Source organism: Ovis aries, chromosome 17 (genome assembly GCF_016772045.2).
Source record: "Ovis aries strain OAR_USU_Benz2616 breed Rambouillet chromosome 17, ARS-UI_Ramb_v3.0, whole genome shotgun sequence".
NCBI lineage: Eukaryota > Metazoa > Chordata > Mammalia > Artiodactyla > Bovidae > Ovis > Ovis aries.
In genome coordinates, this window is record NC_056070.1 from 61047000 (window position 1) to 61069134 (window position 22135).

General features: G+C 57.1%; 1 protein-coding gene and 1 long non-coding RNA gene across 3 annotated transcripts; one reads left to right on the top strand and one right to left on the bottom strand.

The window, feature by feature from the left end:
* Positions 1-162: 162 nt before the first annotated feature.
* LOC121816963 (uncharacterized) lies at positions 163-8902 on the bottom strand. 2 transcript variants are annotated; one of them, XR_006056708.2, is made up of 2 exons: positions 8114-8902; positions 163-464 (listed from the first exon to the last, which is right to left on the bottom strand). It is a non-coding gene; the product is annotated as an uncharacterized LOC121816963 (long non-coding RNA). The 2 variants fall into 2 exon arrangements; XR_006056709.2 differs by having other exon boundaries at positions 163-467.
* On the top strand, positions 8312-17989 carry LHX5 (LIM homeobox 5). The gene is made up of 5 exons (XM_004017390.5): positions 8312-8845; positions 10849-11072; positions 11699-11976; positions 12679-12844; positions 16604-17989. Exons 1-5 carry the CDS (start codon positions 8673-8675, stop codon positions 16969-16971), a joined length of 1209 nt encoding a protein of 402 aa, XP_004017439.4. The 5' UTR covers positions 8312-8672; the 3' UTR covers positions 16972-17989.
* The last annotated feature ends 4146 nt before the right edge of the window (positions 17990-22135 follow it).

Sequence of the window (22135 nt, forward strand, 5' to 3'; positions counted from 1 at the left end):
AATCAAAGAACAGATTCGTAACATTTGTTTATGCTTATTTCTATTGTTTTAAGCATGCATTTCCATTCTTTGGGGGTCGGAATAGCTGTTTGTATTTGATTTGAGAATACATTTTGAATAAACCTTTCTTGCGTCATTTAGTTGGGAAGAAAAGAGAAGACACCGTTTTTAATCAATTGTTTTGTTCTTTGATATACACATACACCTGCGTGCAGAACGCGTAATCTACGGAAAGACAAAAGAGGGAAATAAACGCAGGGGAGGGCAAGAATCACAGAGTGAGGGGGAGATAGAAAAAGGGAGTAAAGGAGGAGAGGGCAGCTTACAGGAGCCCATTTGCCCTCGCGGCGGCGCGGCAGGTTCAGCACCGCGGACAGCTCCCGTCTTTGTCTTGGTCCAAACTCCCGCGCCCGCGCGTAGCCAGGCAGCGACCCGGGGCGCATCCGCTGCCTTCTCCGCCAAACCTGCTTTGGGAAGAAAGAGAGAGGGAGACCAGAGCAGACAGGTAGAGGTTTATCTATCCTCTCCCCGCATCTTCCGAACTCGGCCCTGATCCCATCCCACTGCATTACGGCGGTCGACTTTCACTTGGCTTCACGCGGAACCTTGCTTTTGGCTGCATAGTGCTGGGGGCCGGGGACGTCTCCGTGGCGAGTCCAGATTAGGTTTGGAATTCGTTTCGCTGTCCTTGCCCCAGGCCCTAGCCGCCCACGATCTGTCCCCAGGCGACGCCTAGCCTAGCCTTCGACCAAAGAGGGGGGAAAGGCGATGTCTAACGCTTCGCCATTGGGGATACGGGGCTGTGGACGCGCAAGGACACCCAGACCTTCTGAGCTTCGCCCCAAGATCTTAAACATCAAATCCAGTGGAGAGAAAAAACGAAAGAGAGAGGAGGCAGAAAGACGAGAAAGGGTTGCTTAGGAAGCAACCCAGGCCCGGGAAAAGCAATGAATTATGATCAGAGATTACACATTTCGCCGCTCGAATTCCGCAGCGGTTTTTTTCCTCCCGTTTGGCCAGGAAAGCCGTCTTACTCCGAGTTCAATAAACTTCACCCACAAAAGCGACTCAAAATATATATATACATTTTTTTCCCCTGGGTCTTTTCGTAGAATCCAGGATAAAAAGAATTTCCTCTCACGTTCTCCTCTGCCTAAAACCTTGCTTCCCCGAGGGAGTGGGGAACGCCGAGCGTGTGATGGTCTTTCTCCAAATCCCACTTACACACACACACACACACACACACGCCCACGGTCAATAAAGTTAGGTGCTTCCGCCGACCTTCAGAGAAATCGGCCAGCCGAGCTACGATTTATTCTCACGGAATTCGTTTCCCAAGTGGAGCCCTAGGGTAGGGATAGACAGGGGAAGTTTAGGAATGAGCCTAACCACGCAAGGAATACTCTTCCTCCGGCCGTAGGCGAATTTGTTGGGAGGAAAGCAAGATGACTCTTCCGGACTTTCGAAAACCTGGAGCCCCCACACCTAGGTCCAGGGCGCACGGATATCTCCACAAAACAAACCGAAGACCGAAGCCCAGCCCTGCCGCCGCGGACTGATTGGTGTTCGCCTCCAAAATAAGACCCCTCCCTGGCCCCCTCCTTCCCCCAAAAAAAAAACCTTGGAAAATTTTTTTTTTTCCCAGAGCGGCATTTTGCCCTTCCGCTCCTCTTCCCCCTAGAAACCTGGAGGAGAAAAGCCACCGCGCATTGCTGGGCAGCTCAAAGGACTTTTAGAGAAAGCGCGATTCCCGCTGTGGTCCCGGAGGAACCGAGGGGCGCGCAGCAGGGTAAACATACTCGCCTTGGGAGGAAGGTGCTGGGGGTCGCCTTTCCTGGGCCCCTCCCCGCCTCCCGGGGGCTGGCGGTGGGCGGCCCCACCCCCACCCCCCAGCCGGCTCTGGCTCCTGGTTCAGCCAGGCTGCGGTGTAAACCGCGGCTTTCCGATGCAGATTTCCCTTTTAACACCTTCTAAACAAAGGCTAATGAGGCCACTGCATTGCTCTATCAACACACAATCATTAGCAGCTGAGAAATACACACACGCGCGCGCCCGCGCCCGCGCGCACACACACGCACACACACAAACAGCGCGCGCGGGCTGCCAAAGTCGGATGAATTCTAAAGGAACCCACATTAGGCTAACAAAAAGGAGGTGGGATATGGAGGGGCGGGGAGAGGAGGTGGAAGAGAATGGGGAAAGGAGGAGAAGGAGGGGGGAGAGAGAGAGAGATGCTATCGAGACCATGAAAAAGACCAAGATAAAAGAAAGGGGAAGCAAGATACAGACTCAAATTCAGACTAGCTAGTCCGAGGGAGGATAATTAGAAAGTCTTCGGGATCCTCCGTTTGGAGGTTAGCGCTCTCCTTTTGGGTTCCAGACATGAAATGGATTGCAAGCATCTTCTAAGAAACAGCTCGGGGAGCCCAGCGGATAGCCTCCACGGTCGGATACCTCAGTGGAGCCAGAGAGTCCGGGACCACGGCTCCAGGAGCCCCAGCACTGCCTGCTGTCGGACATTGCACATGGATGAGGTTGAGGCGGCCTTCCAGGCTAAACCACCAAGGGAAGGAAGAGGAAGGTGCCAACGGCACTCAGCTTGAACCCTCGGTCAGCCTGGCAACCTGGAATTTGAGCCTAACCCGGCAGTTGGCGAAGCAGCCTTTAGCCTTGCACAAAGCATGGGGTTTTCCCTCGCTGAACAAAGGGTCAGCATTGCTCCCACAAGTTGGAGGACTGGCTTGCACCATTCCTTCTGTCCTCCTCAGGCTGCCCTCTGGCCCACAGGGATTAGCTCCAGTCTGCACCCTCCCCCGCAGCTGGTGCCTAAGTTGAGCCCTGGGTTGCTGCGCCAAAGAGGATGCCGTAACCTGTAGGACTGGCTGGGTAGCCTGATGGCTGGGCCTCTGAGAGATGCATTCCAGGATGGATGGATGGAAAGAGAGAGGGGACGCCAGGCTCCACCCTACCCTGGCCCCAACCAGCTGGGTCTCTAAGCTGGCCAGCATGCACAGGCTTTGCAGCTGGATTTTCTGGATCGGCTAAGTGTGATCAGCCACTGCCCTCCAACCTCCCAGAGATGTCCTCCAGGTGGTGGCTTGCAGGGCTCCTCAGCACACTTCCACTAGCCTGCCCCCAGAAATCTGACCACGGGCCTCTGGCTCCAGTCCTGTCCCAAGGCCACCAGACTCAACAGTGGTCCTGCCACTGTTCATGTCCCACAGGCCCCTCCCCAAATATCGGACTGGGGACTCACTATTTGGACTGGGGATTCAGCAGCCTCGCACCCCAGTGCTGGGAGAGGGTGCTTAAGGAGGGGAGAAGTTTTACCACTGGTGAATAAATAGATGAAGGAAAGAAGAGGAAAGAAGGAAGAGACGGAGGAGTGGAGGCAAGAAGGAAGGAAGGGAGGGGAGGAATTCCCTGCCTTTTTGATTAAACGTTCCAGGTCGGGCCAGCCCAGTTAACGAGACCGTTAATTAAGCAGCGCAGGATTCAACTGACGGGAAGGCCCTGCCCCCCGCAGAGATGTTCTGGAAACCGAGCGGTCCTCAGAGGAGAGCGAGGGGACACACCGGTTTTGTGACCCCTGCTTTCCAGGGTTCAGCCTATTCTCTGCCCTCTTGGGGACGCCCAGGCCACAACACTCTCCCATCCTGGACTTGGGGTTGCCCCCAGCTGGCCGCCCCCAATGGGGACCCCAGAAAGCTCATCCTCGGCCACCTCACTCCCATCCTTCCACCATCCCTTCTGTATCCCTGCCTGGATGCCTAGGCCTAAGCCCGCTCCCTGACCCACTCCAAGCACCCAGTGGACGTCCACCCAAGCCAGCCTGGGCGCACAGGGTCCGGGGATCATCCGGCAAACCCGAACTCCTGAGGGCAGGAACTGGCGACTGGACCTGCCGACCCGGCTCTCTGGGTCTTGCCGGAGCCCCAAACCGGCCGCTCTTCTCCAGGCTCCGGGCGGCAGGGCCCAGCCTCCACGCCCGCTCTTACTCGGGGGCCGATTTCTCGCGGCGGCGGGCAGTGCGCGGCGGCGCGGCGGGACGCTGAGTGTGTGTGCGCAGCGCGGCCTATATTTACACCCCAAACAAAATAATTACACTTTTGTCGGAGGGAGAAAGCCAGTGATTAGGCGCGGGCTCTTTGCGGCAAAACAGTTTCTCAGTGGTACACCAGTATAATTTTTCACGGCTGGCTGAAATCAAAGAGGGGAGGTAATGAATCCGGCGAGCAATTTAAATTTACAATTTGTAACGCCGCCGCCGCGCAGACCCGGCCGAGAGCGCAGCTCTGAGGCGCTCGCTGCGTTTGTTTAATGTTAAAGCCGCGCTGGCTTGGAGGGGGGGGGAGTTGGGGGGGGGCGGGGGTGGAGTGTGCGTGTTGGGTGGGGGGCGGTAATGATGGAAGTCGGGAGAGGACAGGCTGGGCCGCCCCAGAGACCGCGGGGAGAAGACGACGAGGGGCGCGCTTCCTGGGTTCCCCCAGAGCGCGCGCTCCCCGAGAAAGCAGGCCACTTCAGTCCATTCAAAGTAAGCGGTTGTCTTCAGACGAGCGAAGGGAGATGCTGTGGCTGCCAGAAAAGCCCCGTTTCTGCTTGGTTGCAGAATCTCCCCGGGATGGAGAGTTTCCGGTGAGGGGCAAGGAAGTGTTCTACACCTGCGGGAAGGTCGGTTCCAAATGCTCAGAAGAGTCCCCGGTCCGGGCGCTGCCCCACGTCCCAGGCTGGAAAAGTCAGGAAAGGCGCCTCCCCGCAATCCCAGCTCAGCGCACCTCGAAACGCCCACCCGGGTGGGTGTGCGCCTCCTCGCCGGTAATTAATTACCGAACTCAAGGGGGAATATGCAAACCGCGTATTACTAACTCTACAGGGCTTAAGTGATTGGAAACAGATTACTATCTTGTTTGTCTTTTGTCTGTTTTACTTATCCCGCCGCCGTCTGTCGAGTTGTAATGTTGATACTCTTTACTCTAGGAGGAAGATTTTTATATAGTAAATTCCATCAACATCTTGTATAAGTGACATTGCGTCTCCATGCATTACCCTGTTAAGACACAAGCAGTTTATTAGTTACATATAGGAGGGGATTTCGCTGCCTGGTCGCCATCTGTTAGCGCTGTTAGGGCGGGATAATTCGTCTAATAGTTGGTCTGCTGGCGTGTGGTGTTTTTTTTTTTTTTTCCGGAAGCTGTGCGCCCTGGAAGGTGGAGGGCCAAGCAGGATGCCGCTGCCACTGGGCTGGAGCGAGGCGGTTTTGGACTGAGTGTGGGCTGTGCTCAGGGTCCCAGGATAATTCCAAGAGGCTGTGACCTGGACAGAGTGGGTAAACTCAGCTACAAGAGGCAGAAGGCCAGGCTGGGGCTTCTGGAAGTGAAGCTTCATCTTCAGCCACCAAGCATCCATCCCTGGAGTGACTCACCACATCCAGGGTGGGGGGAGGGGGGCATGTTCCTCCTACCTCCCGGGCGTTGCATCTCAGCGGCTGGGGCCTGACTGTGCCGTGGCATTTAAGCACATAGAGGAGGTGAGGGCAGGTGGATTTATTCTAGATGGAGCCTGGTACACAGGCACCCAGCAGCCGGCAGGGTGGGCAGAGCTGGGGTGAAAAGACTTGGCTTTTCAGGTACCCACTCAGGAGTGGGGGAGACTAGGCTCAGTGCACCTAGTCCAGAGCAAGGGGGAAGGATATCATGTAGACAGGGGCATTTAATTACTGTGTGGGAGATCCAAACACACACCCCAAAATCTGCGGGGTGCACAAAGAGAATCCTTCATCGCAGCTTTGAGTCGGATACCAGATCAGAATGCCCGCAGAAAGCCGCAGGCACAGAAATAAAATAGAGAGAAAGAAAGTGATGGGGAAAACGAGGGGAAAAGAAACCAAAAAGGAACAGAGGCTGAACATAAGACAGAAAGGAAACAATGTGAAGAGAACTCGGGAGAGATGGAGACAAAGACCAAGGAGGTATCGCGATTCGCCTCCACTTGGAGCCTGAGTGCCTCTTTTCTCTCTGGTGCTTGTTTCACTCTGTCCCTGTGCTATCTCAGCTCAATGACCCTTCATAGCCTAGGAGGGCAGGGCCAGGCACCGCCAGAAACTGCGATTTCATGTGGGGCTCCTGGAGCTCTCCCAGCCTGGCCTGGGAGACCCAGCGAGATCCGGCCTCCTTGTTCCTGGCTGGTCCCAGCTCCAATCAGCCACACCTGTTCCTTGCTCGGCAAGCTGGAGGACAGAGTAACTGCAGAAGTGGCCCAGTTTGGGGACTCCCTTTCAGAAGTCCAGCTTGGGGGCCAGCACCCCACCCCAGTGACCAGCACCTGTCAGTTCCTGTGCGAAGCCAGATCACTTCCCATAGAGACTGTGTCCTGTGAGGGAAAGCTAGAGGTCTGGACAGAAACCCAGGAAAAATGAACACCCCTGAGCTTCCACCAACTGCCCCGAGCCAGGCATCCACAAATCCTGCCCCCTTTCAAATCCACAAAGGCAAGCACACTAGAAGTACACACACAAACATACCCCTCCCTGGGCAGGTAGGGGGGTGTGGAAACACCACAGGACTCACATAAACAAAAGTACTGCTCTCTGCAGAACTATACACACTCAGACACACACACACAAGGACGGACCCACAAACACGTACCCACAAAATTCCACACTCATGAACACACCCAACCCAGCTCAGTCACATACACACACGCTCACCTGCACACGATTCAGCTTCTTCAAAGTCCACTTTCACATCCATGTTAGCACACACCTACACAAGCAATCTTACACAGAGGCACACACATAAGCAAATACTATCACATTCATGTGGCTGCAAATATGCACATATATACATATTTATATGGACACACTAACCAACAAAAACAAAAGCACGCAGACTAATATACACAGATATTAGCAGAGCTATGCACAGGTACAAACACAAAAGATACACACGCCAAAATATATTCATATAATCGATTCCTGAGTAATATAGAGGCAAAAACAAGATTCTCAAACAGCAAATGTATATTAAACTCAACAAATGCACCCAAACGCATATCCACACCTAAGCCTTGGCATGTACACATGCAAGAGCATGTGCGCGCGCGCACACACACACACGCACACACACACACACACACACACACACACAACTATACACTCTGGCTCCCAGCCTGTGGGCCCAAGCCTTGCAGACCCCATCGGCCCTCTTTCCTGGAGTGGGAAGGGAAAATCCCCACCTAGCTTGCCTGGCCTCCCTAACTTAGAGCATCCAGTTCAGTGGCTGGGTTGGTACTTTGGGAAAGAGGCATGTTTTTTTCCCTCCCCCACCAGAGTCACAGTCCCCCTCCACATACACCTGCGAACACCCTCCCCTCAACACGCTCGGAGCCCCGTGGAACGGCACTTCCTGCCTCCTATGAAGACTAGAACCTGCACACACAGCCGGGATGCCCAGCGCGTGCAAACAGCGCCCGCGCAATCTTCCAGCGTGCCGCCTTGGCCGCGCTACCCACTCACCGCGGCGCCCGGACTGGCTGACCCGGGATCCGGAAGGTGCCGCGAGGAGAGCGGAGACGCGGTGAACGCCACTTCTGAGCTGGCTTCGGGAAGACCGGTGCGCCCTGGATACCCCACTCCTCACATCGCCCCCGACTCCCATGGCCAGCGCGGGGTCTCGGAGCGGGCCAGAGAACATGCCCCCCAACCTGGGCCTGGGCCTGTTCGGCCTTTCTCTCTCTCTCTTTTTCCATGAGAAAGGCCATGCTCGTCCCCAGTCCCCATGTATGACAAAGGAAACCGGGGACGCCTCCCGGGAGTCCCGGGAACCTCTCTGTCGCAGCTCCAGGGCGCTGACCCCAGGGGCCCGCGGGTGGGAGAGTCCAAAACGGCGGGCTGGGCTGGGGAAGAGGAGGCAGACAGAGCGCGCGATCCTCGCCTTGAGCAACTTCTGCAAGTTCCGTGGATGGAGAAGGGGGCAGAGGTCCCCCACCTCCCCACTAGGCCTTGGAACCCTGACTCCCACCCCCAAATATGTGTGAGGCGAGAGAAGACAGAGGCAGTTTTCAGATCGCGCGGCCCTCCCAGCCCCCAGCCCCAAACTGGAAGGTAAATACTTACTTTGCCTCCGAACCAGGTACAAGCTAATACTCAACAATACTGATGCCTTGTTTTTTTTGCTCTGTCCGGACCGCAACGCTGTAGCCAATTTAGATATGCTATAAATTTAAGAGGTTGCCATGGCCACCGCGAGACCATTGGCCGCCGGGCCCCCTACGTGCCTCGCCACGTCACCAAATCTGAATAAGGATGCGCGAATTAGGCGGCGGCCAGACAAAGATGAGGATCGGGACCGCTTGAAAGTGGGGGAAAGTGCCGGCGCCTCCGCCACCGGGGAAAGCCGCTCGGCAGAGCCGAGGCCAGCAGCCACCCAAGATATACTGGGGCGCGCGGCCCGGGGCATGAGACTGTGAACGCCACCAGTCCCCACCCCACCGCGGGCAGCCTAGCGCCAGGCCCAGAAATCACCCGAGGACTTGACCGGCTGAGTCTTGGTTCGGACCGGACTCGCCCGGCGGCGGCCAAGAAGAGAGGCAGAGAACAGCGGCGGGGCCGGGGGCCCGAGGGCCGGGGCCCCAAAGGGAGGTCGAGGCGGCCCGAGCCGCCGGGGCGCGGGGCTATGATGGTGCACTGTGCCGGTTGCGAGCGGCCCATCCTCGATCGCTTTCTGCTGAACGTGCTGGACCGCGCGTGGCATATTAAATGCGTTCAGTGCTGCGAGTGTAAGACCAACCTCTCGGAGAAGTGCTTCTCACGCGAGGGCAAGCTCTACTGCAAAAATGACTTCTTCAGGTAAGTGGCCCGTGCTGCCTCTACTTGCTGCCCATGCGCCCGCCCCGCGCGCGCTCCGTTGGGGCACCGGGGAACGGGAGAGACCCACCCCAGCCTCCCGGTCTCACCAGCTCCAGTGCGGAGCCGGCTCTCCCAGCAAGGGCCGGAACCCAGGCGGAGTGAGAAGAACGCGGCTGGGCTGCTTCTAGCTGGCTTTTCCAGGCCGGCTTAGATAGGCAGTGGGGCAGGGAGAGGAAGCTCCCTGACTAACTTGCTCCACACTCGTCTCTGCCCCTTCCTAGCCGGCACCACCCCAGGGTGGAAGCTTCCAGCCCGGTTCTGAGAGACTAAGGATTTTGGCGAAGTTAGGGACAGCTGAGGGCTTCTCCCACCAGGCAGAATGCGGGCTGTCCAGAGGCTGGGCTCCAGGCAGGTAGGGTTCCCCGGGCCTTTCTGGACAAACAGAAACTTCCCAGCCCCAGAGGGGGCTCAGCCAGAAAGGTCTCCTTTGGTTGATGGGAAGGGAATCTTCTCCTCAATCCCCCCATCCACATCCCCCCACCATCAGCCCCAAACTCCTTAAACATTTTCTCTTCTGTTCAAAGTACAAACGAAATGAAGCTGGAATCAGGACCTGCAGGGTCTACCCTTGCTGCCCACTCGGGCCCTCAGGCAGATCGCAGAGATCACTTCTCTAAGTCTCGGTTTCCCAGCTGAGAAATGAGGGTTGGCCTGGAAGGCTGTGGGGGTTTTGGCCGCTAGGCCTGGCCCACTTCCCCACGGGCGCCCAGAGTCGGCTTTGTGAGTGCGAATTCCAGGCGCAGAGGGAAGAGGGGGGCATGATTAACGCTGTGCAGAAAGGCTGCTCACCGGCCGGGTGGCTGGCACTAGGGAATTTGAATAGGAAAAAATGTCAGTCGCGCCTTTACACGTGTAAACTCCCCGGCCCCAGAGGCCCAAGGCCCCTCATGTGGTGCTTGCAAAGCACCTAATGATTTTTGATAAGGTGCATATGGCCAATTATGCTGCCGGATAAGGCCAAAAGTGACTTATGGCTTCTAATGCCCTCACTACATCAACGTCACCCAAATTCGCCCTGTTTAGAGACGTGGGTGTGAGTAGATGTGGGGCCCCAGAGTCCTGGGCCCTTGTCCTCTCTACCGCTGCAACTCACCGCTCCCCCTTCTCCTTACCCCTCCCTGTGCTGGTCTGCACCATCCATTTCAGGGGAGGCCGGCTGACTCCCAGCACTCCTAGAAGAAAGAAGAGGATCTAGACAGGGAACACAGAAAAGGAGGCATTGGAGAGATCCCGAGTTCTGGCCATGCAGGTTTAGGACTGCCTTCTGATCACATATCCTCCTCCCCTGCCTGCCAGGGCCTGGGATCTGGGGACCTGGAGGCCTAGTCCCTGCCTTCCAGAGCCCACAGGCCCCTGACCAGCTCCAGTGGGGCCCAGAGCAGGGCCTGGAAAGTCTACAGTGCTGGGTATCAGTAGAGGCTCTCTCTTTCCTGCTTAGGTTCAGCTCAGGAGAGGGTCCCCCTCGATGCTCCATTGCTAGGACACACCAGCCAGGCTGACGGACCCTACCTGGATCTCAGCAGACTATTAAGGATCCAGAAGGCAAAGCTGAGAAGTGGTCCCAACCTGGCCTGCCTGGCTTTAAAATCCTCCCTGACCTCGAGAGCAGAGTTTGCCTGGAGCATCCCGGGGAGGATCTGGTAGGGGTGGGGGTGGAGGAAGGGCAGGACTTGGGGTGCTATGGGCCTTCTCCTCGGCTGAAGGCTGCACCCATTGCCAGAAGCCCAGCAGGGTTCAAATGAGCCCGACCACCGAGGCACAGTCCAGGGCATTTTGTCTCCTGTCTGGCATTTCTGGCCAGGGAGGACAGGACTGGGATCTCCTGTTGACAGACGTGGAAATGCAGGCTTCTCAGAAGCCAGGGCAGGGCAGGAGGAGGTCAGGGCTTCGGGGAGGATGGGACACTGGGCTGGCCTCAGGTGACAGGCCGTGTCCATCTGCAGGCGCTTTGGCACCAAGTGTGCGGGCTGTGCGCAAGGCATCTCACCGAGCGACCTGGTTCGCAAGGCCCGCAGCAAAGTCTTCCACCTCAACTGCTTCACCTGCATGGTCTGCAACAAGCAGCTGTCCACCGGCGAGGAGCTCTATGTCATCGACGAGAACAAGTTCGTTTGCAAGGACGACTACCTGAGCTCCTCTAGCCTCAAGGAGGGCAGCCTCAACTCGGGTAGGAGGCCCTCACCCCTCCCCGGGCCCAGGCCCCAGCGCCCTCCCCACTTTGCCCCGGTTCAGAGCTCTCCACTCAAAGGTCAAGGCACACGGAGGGCCGTGGGGGGCTGGCGAAGAGGGGCAGCGTTGGCAGCCAGCCTCTCAAGATACTTGCCGCGCCTGCTCTTCCCCTGCCCTCCTTCAATTCTTGTCCAAGCGGTCCTCCTCCTCCTCCAATTTGGAGCCGTGCAGTTTCCCCTTTCCGAGTCTTTTCAGCTCCTGCTAATTTCTAGCTGCATAGTGAGGACAGTATTTGAGGGAAGGAGAGGTGGGAAAAGAAGATCCCAGGCCAGGAGGGCGTCAGGACCCTCCTCGCGTCCTCTCTCCCGAGAGCGCGCCTCCCCCTGTCGCAAGCGCTGGCTGGGAAGTGCTGGGAGGGCTTGAGAAGGGCCCCTCGGAAGGCCGGGCCCCGCCTGGAGGGAGTGGGCGGGCGTCGGGCCCCTGGGGGAGGGGCTGCGGCAGGTTTGGGGTGGAAAACCGGCCGCGGTTGGTGGTGGCCCGGGCCGCCGGGAGCCCGCTACCCGACTGGAGAGGTCTCGGGCCGCCGCTGACGTCCGGTTCCCTTCCCGCTCCGTCCTCCCGCAGTGTCGTCCTGTACGGACCGCAGCTTGTCCCCGGACCTCCAGGATCCACTCCAGGACGATCCCAAGGAGACCGACAACTCGACGTCGTCGGACAAGGAAACGGCCAACAACGAGAACGAGGAGCAGAACTCGGGCACCAAGCGGCGCGGCCCGCGCACCACCATCAAAGCCAAGCAGCTGGAGACGCTCAAGGCCGCCTTCGCCGCCACGCCCAAGCCCACGCGCCACATCCGCGAGCAGCTGGCGCAGGAGACCGGCCTCAACATGCGCGTCATCCAGGTGCGGCCCGGGTCGGGCCACCGCTCCCCAGCGCCGCTGCGTCCGCGAGCAGGGAAGCTCGGCGGAGTCTCGCACGCAGCCTCCTTGGCTAAGAGCGCGCCGAGTTCGGCGCAGGGGCAGGCGGTGCGCCGGCGGTCGGGGCCCGCTGGTCACACTCCTAGCCGGAAGATCCAGCCTGGCCCTACTGTCTTCCAGCGGTGCCGTCTTGGGCGGGTCACTTCACCTCTCTGATTCCCACCCCTCGCCCCTTTCAAGGAAGGTTTTAAGCCTCCCTGGAGTACGGGTACCTTTCCTTTCCTCCCATCCTCTGGGCAGAGGAAGAGGCGCTGTTTGTTCTCCGTGTGTTCCCTCCGGGCGCCCGACGTGCGGGCAGACAGACAAACGGCCAGAGCCCGGCCGGGGGAGGCGAGGAGCCGAGACCAGCGCCTTGCTGGGCGGGAGGCCTTTATAAAGCCGTCACACTGCGGACGGGCCAAGGACCAGGAAGCTCAGCTCTTTATGAGTCGCCCCACGGGTCCGCGAAATCCTTCACCCTTGGCTGGTTCGCCGAGGCCCCTCTCCACCCCTCTGGTCTAATCCGGCCCGGCCCTCCGGCTCAGGGCATTCTTGGTGCGAAGGAGGCGCTAGGACCCAGCAGGGACGGCCCGGGCAGGGAAAGAAGGTGACCCAGATCAGAGCTCACGTGCCCCTTCTCTGTCCCAGGTGTGGTTCCAGAACCGACGGTCCAAAGAACGCCGGATGAAACAGCTGAGCGCCCTGGGCGCCCGGAGGCACGCCTTCTTCCGGAGTCCGAGGCGCATGCGTCCACTGGGCGGTCGCTTGGACGAGTCGGAGATGTTGGGGTCCACTCCGTATACCTACTACGGAGGTAAGCACCCCGCCTTGGACGTGGTGCCCCACACCTAGGTCAGTGCTGGTTGAGAGTGCAGGCCTGGATCCCTGCGATCTGGGGTGCCCGGGGACCCCTTCCTCCTTTCTACCCACGAAAAACATACACAATCATGAACACACCTTAAGAGACACACATCAACAGGGGCAGACCCACGCTCAGATACTTTCTGGACAGAAAATCAGGCACATGCGTTCACTCACCCACGGCTTGATACCCACAGATAAACATGTGAGACAGGCAGTGACACACTCACCCACGCAGTGACACACTCACCCACGCAGGACGCACACGAGTTCAGAGACCGCGGAGACCCGGGTCTAGACACATGATCACCCACAACCCAGGTGTACCGCACCCCCTGGGTATACTGACAGACAGGCTGAAACTCCAGGTCAAGCACTCAGCTTGAGTTTACCCCATCCCAGCCTGACACACAGCCTTCTGCCGCCCTGGCCCACGGGCTGGCCTGGTGTCTGTTGGCACCAGCAGGAAAGCAGGCCCTGGCAGGCAGCACCAACAGTGCTGGAGGGGTCAGGGGTCCTCTGGGGTCACCCCCTCTCTATCTTTCAAGACAGCATCTCCTTTTCCAACCTCGGGGACATGTACACAGCACTAGGACTCTGGCCCACCCACCAGCTGCAGGAACACCAGGGTTCATCACGACTGGGGGTGGGGTGGGGTGAGGGCGTGGGGGGAAGCAAGAATTGAGCCAACCCAGTTATCCACTCTCCCATAGGGCTGCAGGGGCAAGGAGCCTAGCGTGGCCCAGAAGAATTCCTCTGTTGCTGTTGGCACGCTCAGGCCTGGGTGCGCTCTCCTCTTAGTCACCTCTTTCCTTTCTCCTCTCTTCTGTCCTCCCTTCTCCCCTCTTCGTTCACTTCACTCTTCTGAGTGACCTCTCCTGACTCCCTCATCTCGTGTTTTGTGGAGACCCAGTTGCTCCAGGGCACTGTTGGACTCACTCACCCGTCCTGCGCATCCCAGACTTGTGGGCTCAAGGAAGGCATCTCACCTTCTCTATTCCTGAGCCTCTGAATTTGGGGAGCCCCCAGGAATGTCTTTGCCTGAGAGGGATCTCTCCTCCACCCAGACTGGGGAAGGGGGTGGCCCTAGTAACCCAGATTGGTGAGAGGTGACTTCTTTTAGAAAAGTCAGCTGAGTGGCAGTGTGGAAGGGGAGGGCCAGGATCCCGGTGCCCAGGCAGACCCAGGAAGGAAAATAAGGGCACCCTCTACCAGCTTTGTTTTATCCACAGGCCTGGGAGGTTAGCTCTTCTGGCCCGGCCAGGGTCCCCGGAAACTGTGGGTGAAAAATGGTGATGTGCTTTTAGGGAAGAGACAGATGGCAGGGCAGGTACAGATGCCAAAGGGAGTCGGCCTAGCGGACTTGTCCTGGGGCTGCTACTCACCGACACTCTTCACCCATCTTTGCCTCCTTGCGCGCAAAATCTCCGCCCGGCGCGGGGAGGTTGGCGGGGCGGTACCAGTCCGGAATTTTCCCCCGCCTGGGTAATTAACCAAGGTTTCCCCCAGGACCAGCGTGCCTCCCACCAACCCGACCGCCTCTTCTACCCCCCTGTCTGCTGGATAGGGTGGGGGCCTGGACACGCGGGGTCCCTCTTTCCCCGGAATGGGTTGGGGGGACGGCCGCGGACCCCCCAGCCCCAGGGAGGCAGCCCCGCCTAATCCGCGCTGGGAGATCCCGGCGGCGGCGGCGGCCGGCAGCGGGCGAGAAAGGGGCCGGGCGGCGGGGCCGGGCGGCGGGGCCGGCGGCTCCCCGTGGGAGCGGGGACAAAGCCCCAGCTGCGGCTTTTGTGCCCTTTTCAGACGGCGTTTGTTCCAATTACCTCCGGCCCGGCCGCCATATGGGCGGAGGCGGCGCGCTCCGCGCGGGGGCCGAGGCCCTCGCTGGCTAGCCGGCTCGCTACGGACCGTGGCCGTCCCCCATCGCCGTCCCTTAGGGGCCCCAAATTCGCCGCTTCCAACCTTTCTCTTCACTTACGGGGAGAATGGAATGAGCGGCTTTTAAAAAGTAACTGGCGACCGTTTTGGCTGTTGCCTAAACCGTCTCCAAGCCCGCCTCCAGACACTCCCCGTTTGGACTGATGTCAAGGAGGGTTTGGGGAGGGAAGGGGGCAGCAGGGGGAGTCCAGCACTCGCCCCGGCGACAGACCCCGGCCCTAAACAGGAGGCGTGGGTTTGCTGAAGAGACTCCGGCTTACGGACGCGCTGGTTTTCCCTCCGTCCAAAGCGGGTTATTGTCAAGGGTGCTCCTTTCGTGGGGTCCCACGCCCCACTCTTTCAGGGGACAACCCGAGGTGGAGGGAAAGAGGCTCTGTCCTCTGTTCGAAAGGGTTTAGGGAAGGGGGCTTTAGGAGGAGGTCACGGAATTGACTCAGAAACACTTTGTCGAGAATGGGCGGGCGTGTAATCTGGAGTCACTGCGCTCCCCGAATTTGTGGGCAAAATTCGAATTTGTGCATTTTTCCGCCGAGAGAACCAATAGCTATCACCAGATTGGTAAAAGGGCTGAATGTCCCCAAAATGCCCCAAAACTTTGGGAGTCTTGGCAACCCCACCCCAGCGGATACAGCTTTACCCCGAGGCGCAGGGATCTCTAGACGTGGCCCGGCGAGTGTTTTTTTTATCGTCCCCCCCCCACCCCCCCCCCCACCCCGCCTCTCCAAATCTCTGGGGCTGAGCTTTTTCCATTCCTGGCCAGGTGAGGCCGAGGCTACCGATCGGAGCCCCGAGGGGGTGCAGCGCGGGGAAAGGGAGGGCTCTGAGGCCGCCTGGCATGGTCCGCGGCCAAGTTTCGGTGGCCAGGGCCGAACTCGCCAGCGTCACTGTGCTCCGGCTGCGCTTCTCCCAGGCTGGGCCGCCGCCCGATCGCAAGCATTTCGCCTTCAGTTCTCTTTCCGCCATCTCTGCCTCCCTGCCCCGCTCCTCTCCCGGGTCTCTCAGCTCCTGGGTCTCTCAGCCCCCGGGTCTCTGGCCCTCTGTCTGACTCATCTTTCGCGTCCCTGGACGCCTCTGTCTCTCCCCACCTTCCATCTTGTTCCTGGGTCTCTCCCCGGGTTTTTTTCTGCGTCTCTAACCACACAGCCGCCTCAGCTTTCCCTTTCCGGCTCCTGCACTATCTCTGTTTAACTTGAATTAACCCCGGGTGTCTGTCCCAGCCGTGGGTTCAGTGACTGAATCTCTCTTCTTGCCTCCCCACGGACTCTGAGTCTAGGGTGTCTACTCCGGTGCTGTCCTACCGATCTCTCCCTGCCTCTTTATCTGGTATTGTCCAGTGCCTCTCGCTCTCTAGCCAGCTCTAAGGCACTGTCTGGAATCCTCTGTCTCTTGCGCTTCCCCCGTGACCTCTGTCTCTCCGTCTCTGTGTCAGGGAACCTCTGATGTTGAAAGGTGTGTGTCCTTCACCGTCCCTGAGTCTCTCCCAGCTCCTGAGACTGTAGCCTTTGCGTCTCACTGGTTGTCTGTCTCCCCAGCACGAACTCGGAGTCTGGTCTTCCGCCCTCTGGCCTGCCCCTCCCTTGGTCTCCGCAGGCCTCTCCACGGGCGTGGTCCCCGTGAACGTCCTGTCCCGCCAGCCGCAGCCGCATCTGCACCTCTCTGCCCTTGGTCTCCCTGGGTCCCCTCCCCCGGATCTCCTCCCCCAGGCCCCGTGAGTCTTTCCTCAGCGACCTCCCCGCCTCTCACTCTCCCCTCTGCCGCCCTGTCCCCTCCGCAGACTACCAAGGAGACTACTACGCGCCGGGAGGCAACTATGACTTCTTTGCGCACGGCCCGCCGTCGCAGGCGCAGTCCCCGGCCGATTCGAGCTTTCTGGCCGCCTCGGGGCCCGGCTCAACGCCGCTGGGCGCGCTGGAGCCGCCGATCGCCGGCCCGCACGCCGCCGACAACCCCAGGTTCACCGACATGATCTCGCACCCGGACACGCCGAGCCCGGAGCCGGGCCTGCCCGGCTCGCTGCACCCCATGCCGGGCGAGGTGTTCAGCGGCGGCCCTAGCCCCCCCTTCCCCATGAGCGGCACCAGCGGCTACAGCGGACCCCTGTCGCACCCCAACCCTGAGCTCAACGAGGCCGCCGTATGGTAAGGCCACCGGGCCGGGCCACCCCCCCGCGCTTGGCCCCGGGGACCCGCCCGGCCGGCCCCCGCCCCCACCCCCCAACTTCACCCCGGACGCAGCCTCCCTAAACCAAAACGCCCAACGTGGACACAGCTCGCTCTCTTCCGAGTCCGAACTCAACCCGCAGCTGCTTCTCGGCTGGGCGCGAAGGAGGAGGACCGACCCCGCCCCCCATCTCCATCCTCCCACCGCGGCCTCTCCGGGGACCCCCTGCCAGCGTCTCCCGGCAGCTGCGAGCGATTTCTTGGGACCAAAGTGTTAACTCCGAAGGGTCAAGAGATTTCAAGCACGCTCTAGGCTTCCCCCGACCTCTCCCCCAACCCACACACCACCTCTTTGGACCAAGAGAGGGCTGAAGCCAAGGGATGGAGACGATTTCTTTTTTTACCCCCTCCCTGGAATCCGACTGGCATTTTGTAATCGTATTTCTCACTCTGCTTTCCCGTCTTTAAAAAAAAAAAAAAAAAGATAAGAAAAAGAGAGATTGAAAGGAGTGAGGAAAGGGAGCAGAATGAGTTAGAAGATGGAGAGAGAGCCAGCAGAGAGATGGAGGCTGAGAAACATGTTTGAATGGGGTGCGGGTAGGGTTGGGGGGTGGTGGTCACTGGAAGACAGCTCCACCTGTGCGTTCGCGCCCCCTGGTGGTCAACCTCGATGATCACGGTCAGCTTTTCTAGGAAGAGACGGGAACCGTCCGGACATGGCCAGCCCAGGGCCAGACCCCCACCTCTTCCTTCCTTTGACATTTATTTTGAACCCGGGGGTCCAGGCCAGATTCAAACACTTGCCCATCCTGGGCTCCCGCCTGGGCAAGGCGCCAAGATTTCTGGGCTCTGGCCCACAGACCACCCTCCGTGCCCAGGTCCTTGGAGGCTGGGCGGTCAGGATGTACAGTATTATACTTTTTTGGAAGTTGAACGCTTCTAGTTTCCTTATTTTGTATAAAGAAGAAACAAATAAAGTATGTTTTTGTGTTTACTGTTTATTTATTGTACACTAGTTATCTGGGGTTGGACATTTTTATATTTTTAAGAGGAGGGTGGGCAGAGTTGGGGAGGGGAGCCAGAAAGAGGTTTACCTAAAAAAAAAAAAAAGTAAAAAAAAAAACCACCGAAAAAATCAACTTTTTTAAAAAGATTAATAAAAAATTCTTTTTTCCCTCCATGCTGTGTGGTTTCCTTTTTTTTTTTTTTTCCTTTTTGCCTCTGTCTTCAGTCACTCTGAATTAATGGAACTATTCTGGTTCTTGTTTCTGACATAAAACAGGCTTGATGGATGCAAAGACCTCTCATCTAGCAGGGTGATGGGAGGGCTTCTTTTGGCAACTAACAGGTAAGGAAGATGCCTGCCTTTTTTTTTTTTTTTTTTTTTGACAGCTACGATGTACCAATAGTATCTCCCCCAGTTTTATGTAATACCCTGATCTAACACAAGCCAGCCTGGCACATAGTAGGCCTTCAAAATATTTGATGACTGAATGGATGTGCGACTTGTTTATCACCAGAGCAATTAGAGCTTCACTCATTACTCCTCTGGGTAATTCCAGATGGCAAAAACAAAACCAAACAGACAAAAAGCAGGTTGGGACTTGCCAGGCAGTCCAGTGGTTAAGACTCCACATCTCCACTTCAGGGGTCGTAGGTGCGATCCCTGGTCAGAGAACTAAGATCCCACATGCCTAGTGGCGCAGACAAAAAAAAAAAAAGCAGGCTGGTAGGTCCAGTGCTGCAAGGCTGTGTTAGGACCGAAATGCCCACAGGGAGAACAAGGCTGCTCGTCCTGCAATTCTTAACACAGTGTCTGCTTGGATCCTTTGGTAAATCAGCATGGTGGAAGGGAGTTCTTGAGGAGATTTAACGGGTCTGAGGCAAGTCCCTCCCTTTCTCTGCCTCAGTTTCCCCACTTTCAAAAGTGGGGACTAGAGGGAGCCCTTTCTATGACTTCATTCTTTTGCAGCTCAAACACTGTGGGATGAGAAAAACAGACGAGGAGAGAAAATAGATGGAAGAGGGGCCCTGCATTTGGACGTCTTTTCTCCCAAGCTTAGGGTGGGGGAGGGGCTCACCCATTTTAGCAGCAGCAGGAAAAGGAGGGGGACTGGGAGCTGGTGGGGAGTGAACCACCAGGGGATGGACACATGCTAAGAGCCCTCCTCGTCACTCCTTTCATGCGGACATCACAAGAATAATTCTAGGCGACCTGACTTTTCCTTTTCTTTCCTTATAGCACATTTGTCTTTATCAGACAAATGCTACTTGCTTGTGGTGGAAAATCTAGAAAATGCAGATAAGCAGAAGAAAGAAAAGATAATCCCCCAGAATCTCAAGTAAATGAGTTGATACGTTTCTTTCCAGACTTTTTTGGTTTTTTTTCCTTTTCATTTTGAGACTAGAGCTCATGCACATAGACACAGAGCCCTTGGCATGCTCATGACTCCAGGAGCACCAGGCGTCTGGGAGAGGCCCACTCTCGAATGACCCTGGGGTGGCCCTATTAAGGTCTCAGAGGGTGGCTCCAGAGACCAGAGTCCAGGGGGGATGTGATCTCTGGGGTCATGATCAGGACTTACTTGAGGCTGATTCCCCACGGGCTCTAGCTCTGAGTGTTGGTGTGTCAGGAGGGTTGGGAGCAGAGGTCACCTAGGAGTGGGATAAGGGTAAAACAGAACAAGGGCCCTGGGCTCCAGGAGACTGGCTAGCTGGTCACTGTATCACCTTTCTGAGCCTCAGTATGCCTACCATGAAATGGGCTCACAATGGCATTTCATCCACGTTAGAGAGATGCAATTTATCCTGTGGCCAAGGTTTTGGAAGTCTAAGTCTTGGGTTCAATCCTCACTCCCATCCTCTGCCAACACACACACACACACACACACACGCACGCACACGCACACACACACATGCATGCGTGCACACACGCACACACACATACACACCAGCTTCCTTGAATGATGAATGACAAGGGGAGAAAAGGAGATCCCTGTCAAAATCTACTCAAACCCACCTCCACTTCCATAACCTCATTTCAGCTCCCCTAGTGCCTGCAGGGCCCAGGGGCTCTGGGAGGAGAAATCCCACCCCCACCCCACTCCTGGCAGTGACCCTGCAGGTGTCATAGTCATGGTCTTGGGTGCACTTAATTTGGGAGGTGGTTCCTAAGGAAGGTTAGGTGGAGAAGGAAGAGAGCTCTGGGGGGATATTTGTCCCTAGACACCCACAACCATTGTCTCAAAGTGTGATCAGAGGACTATGCTTCGTAAAAATGAATTTCCCTGCCCCGTCCTCCAGCCCATGGCTGGAACTGCTCTCTGGCGTGGTACCCAAGGTGTTTCACATTTGTTAAGCTCCCCAGTTGCTTCCAAGTCTCCTAAACGTGCAGGACATCTGCCTTAAAAAGACTGATCTGGAGCCTAATTTGATCTTCCACCCCTTTCAGGATGAGTGTTGTTATCCCCATTCTACATATGAGGAGACTGAGGCTCAAGAAGTGACATGAGCTGCTGGGGGTCACACAGACGTGCAGTAGCAGAGCCAAGTTTTGAATTAAGAACTGCTTCCGAAGCCTACCTTGTCCCTGGACCCAGAACACTGCCTGGCGCAGGTAAGACCTCACTCTCTGTCTAGCAACTACATGAATGAATGAATGAAATGAAATGAACGTGCGCCAGCTGCCCTAAAAGGAGATTCAAGAAAGACTGTAATGAATGCTAATTCCTACCGGTAGCAACCTCACTGGATTTCATTTAAAACCCCTTGCCGGGTTAAACAAAATCAACCAGAAGAGCAAAGGGCACGATGAAAATTACCAAGGTCAACAGACAGAGGACTTCCAGCTTCCCCATGTTTGCCCTTGTTCCTTTCTCTCTCCCTCCCTCCCCATCCCTTTCCTCCTGCATTAATGTATCCGTTCATCTCCTCTATCTCTTCATCGCCTGTATTTATTATCATTTAAAAATAAAAGATCTCCAAGGGCGGGGGGGAAACCCCTCTGAGCTGAGCAGGTAAGGAGGTGAGCCAGCCCCTGCCTGTGCCCTCCAGCTCTGGGAAAAGGGGACCGTAATGTTTCCCTCACTGCCCCGAGGCTGTAATTCTGGCCAACACTGGACAGTGAACCCACATGTATTCCAGCCCCTGGCATGCATGTTCTCCCCCATTTCCGTCCTCCAGCCCCAAAATGAACACCCCACGGAGCCGGAGCATGAGATCTGACCCACTGTGCTTAGGACTAATATTTAAAATGCAGAATGGCTGTGGAGGGCTCCTGCTCCCAAGCCTTGTCGTGCAGTAAAAAGATATAAACAGAATAAATTACCTCTCCAGCTCGGATTATGAGAATACCCATCTCCTGACCAGAATTTTAAGTCCTGCCTCCCTCGTCGCGCTGCACCCGGCTGATTTATGGAAACCCAAGCACTTCTCTGCATATTTCTCCTGTTCAGCCAAGTGACCGAGTTTACCCTTCCTATGCCATTAGCGTTATTAACACCTGGGCAACCGATCATTGCAAATGGGCCATTTCTGTGATGAACGGAAACCTCTCCCACGGCTTCTCTGGGGCCTCACCGCCTCTGGCCTCCTCTTTCTGCATTGCATGCCAGGGCTGGGGACCCACCCCAGCACCTGCTGATGGGCTCCAGGGGGCACTTTGGGGAGGAAACCTTCACCCCGGCAGGTGTCCATGGCTTTCAGGCAAGCGCGCAGGAAATGACACCATGACTTGTTTTTTATGCCTCAGAGAATGTTCCAGATGAGGGCAATCCCCCCCCCCAACTGAGCAGGGAAAGAAACTGAGGCTCAGAGATGGCGAGAGACTAGCCTGAGTTCCCATCAAGAGTTTATGGCAGAGCTGGGACCTGAATTCAAATATTCTAGCCCCATGTTACTCAAAGTGTGGTCCGTGGACCAGCAGCAGCAGCAGCAGCAGCAGCACCTGGGAGCTGGGTGGAAACGCGGCCTCTCAGGCCCCACCCCAGAACTTCAGAACCAGAGAGGGCACAAGCCCCAGGACACTGGGGCACGCGTTCAGTTTTTTGAAGCATTCACTTAGAATCACCAGATTCTCCACGATCCCTTTTTCACTGGAGGAAAACCTGATGGTATACGTTCTCTTTGCTCAGAAGCAGCAAAGACTC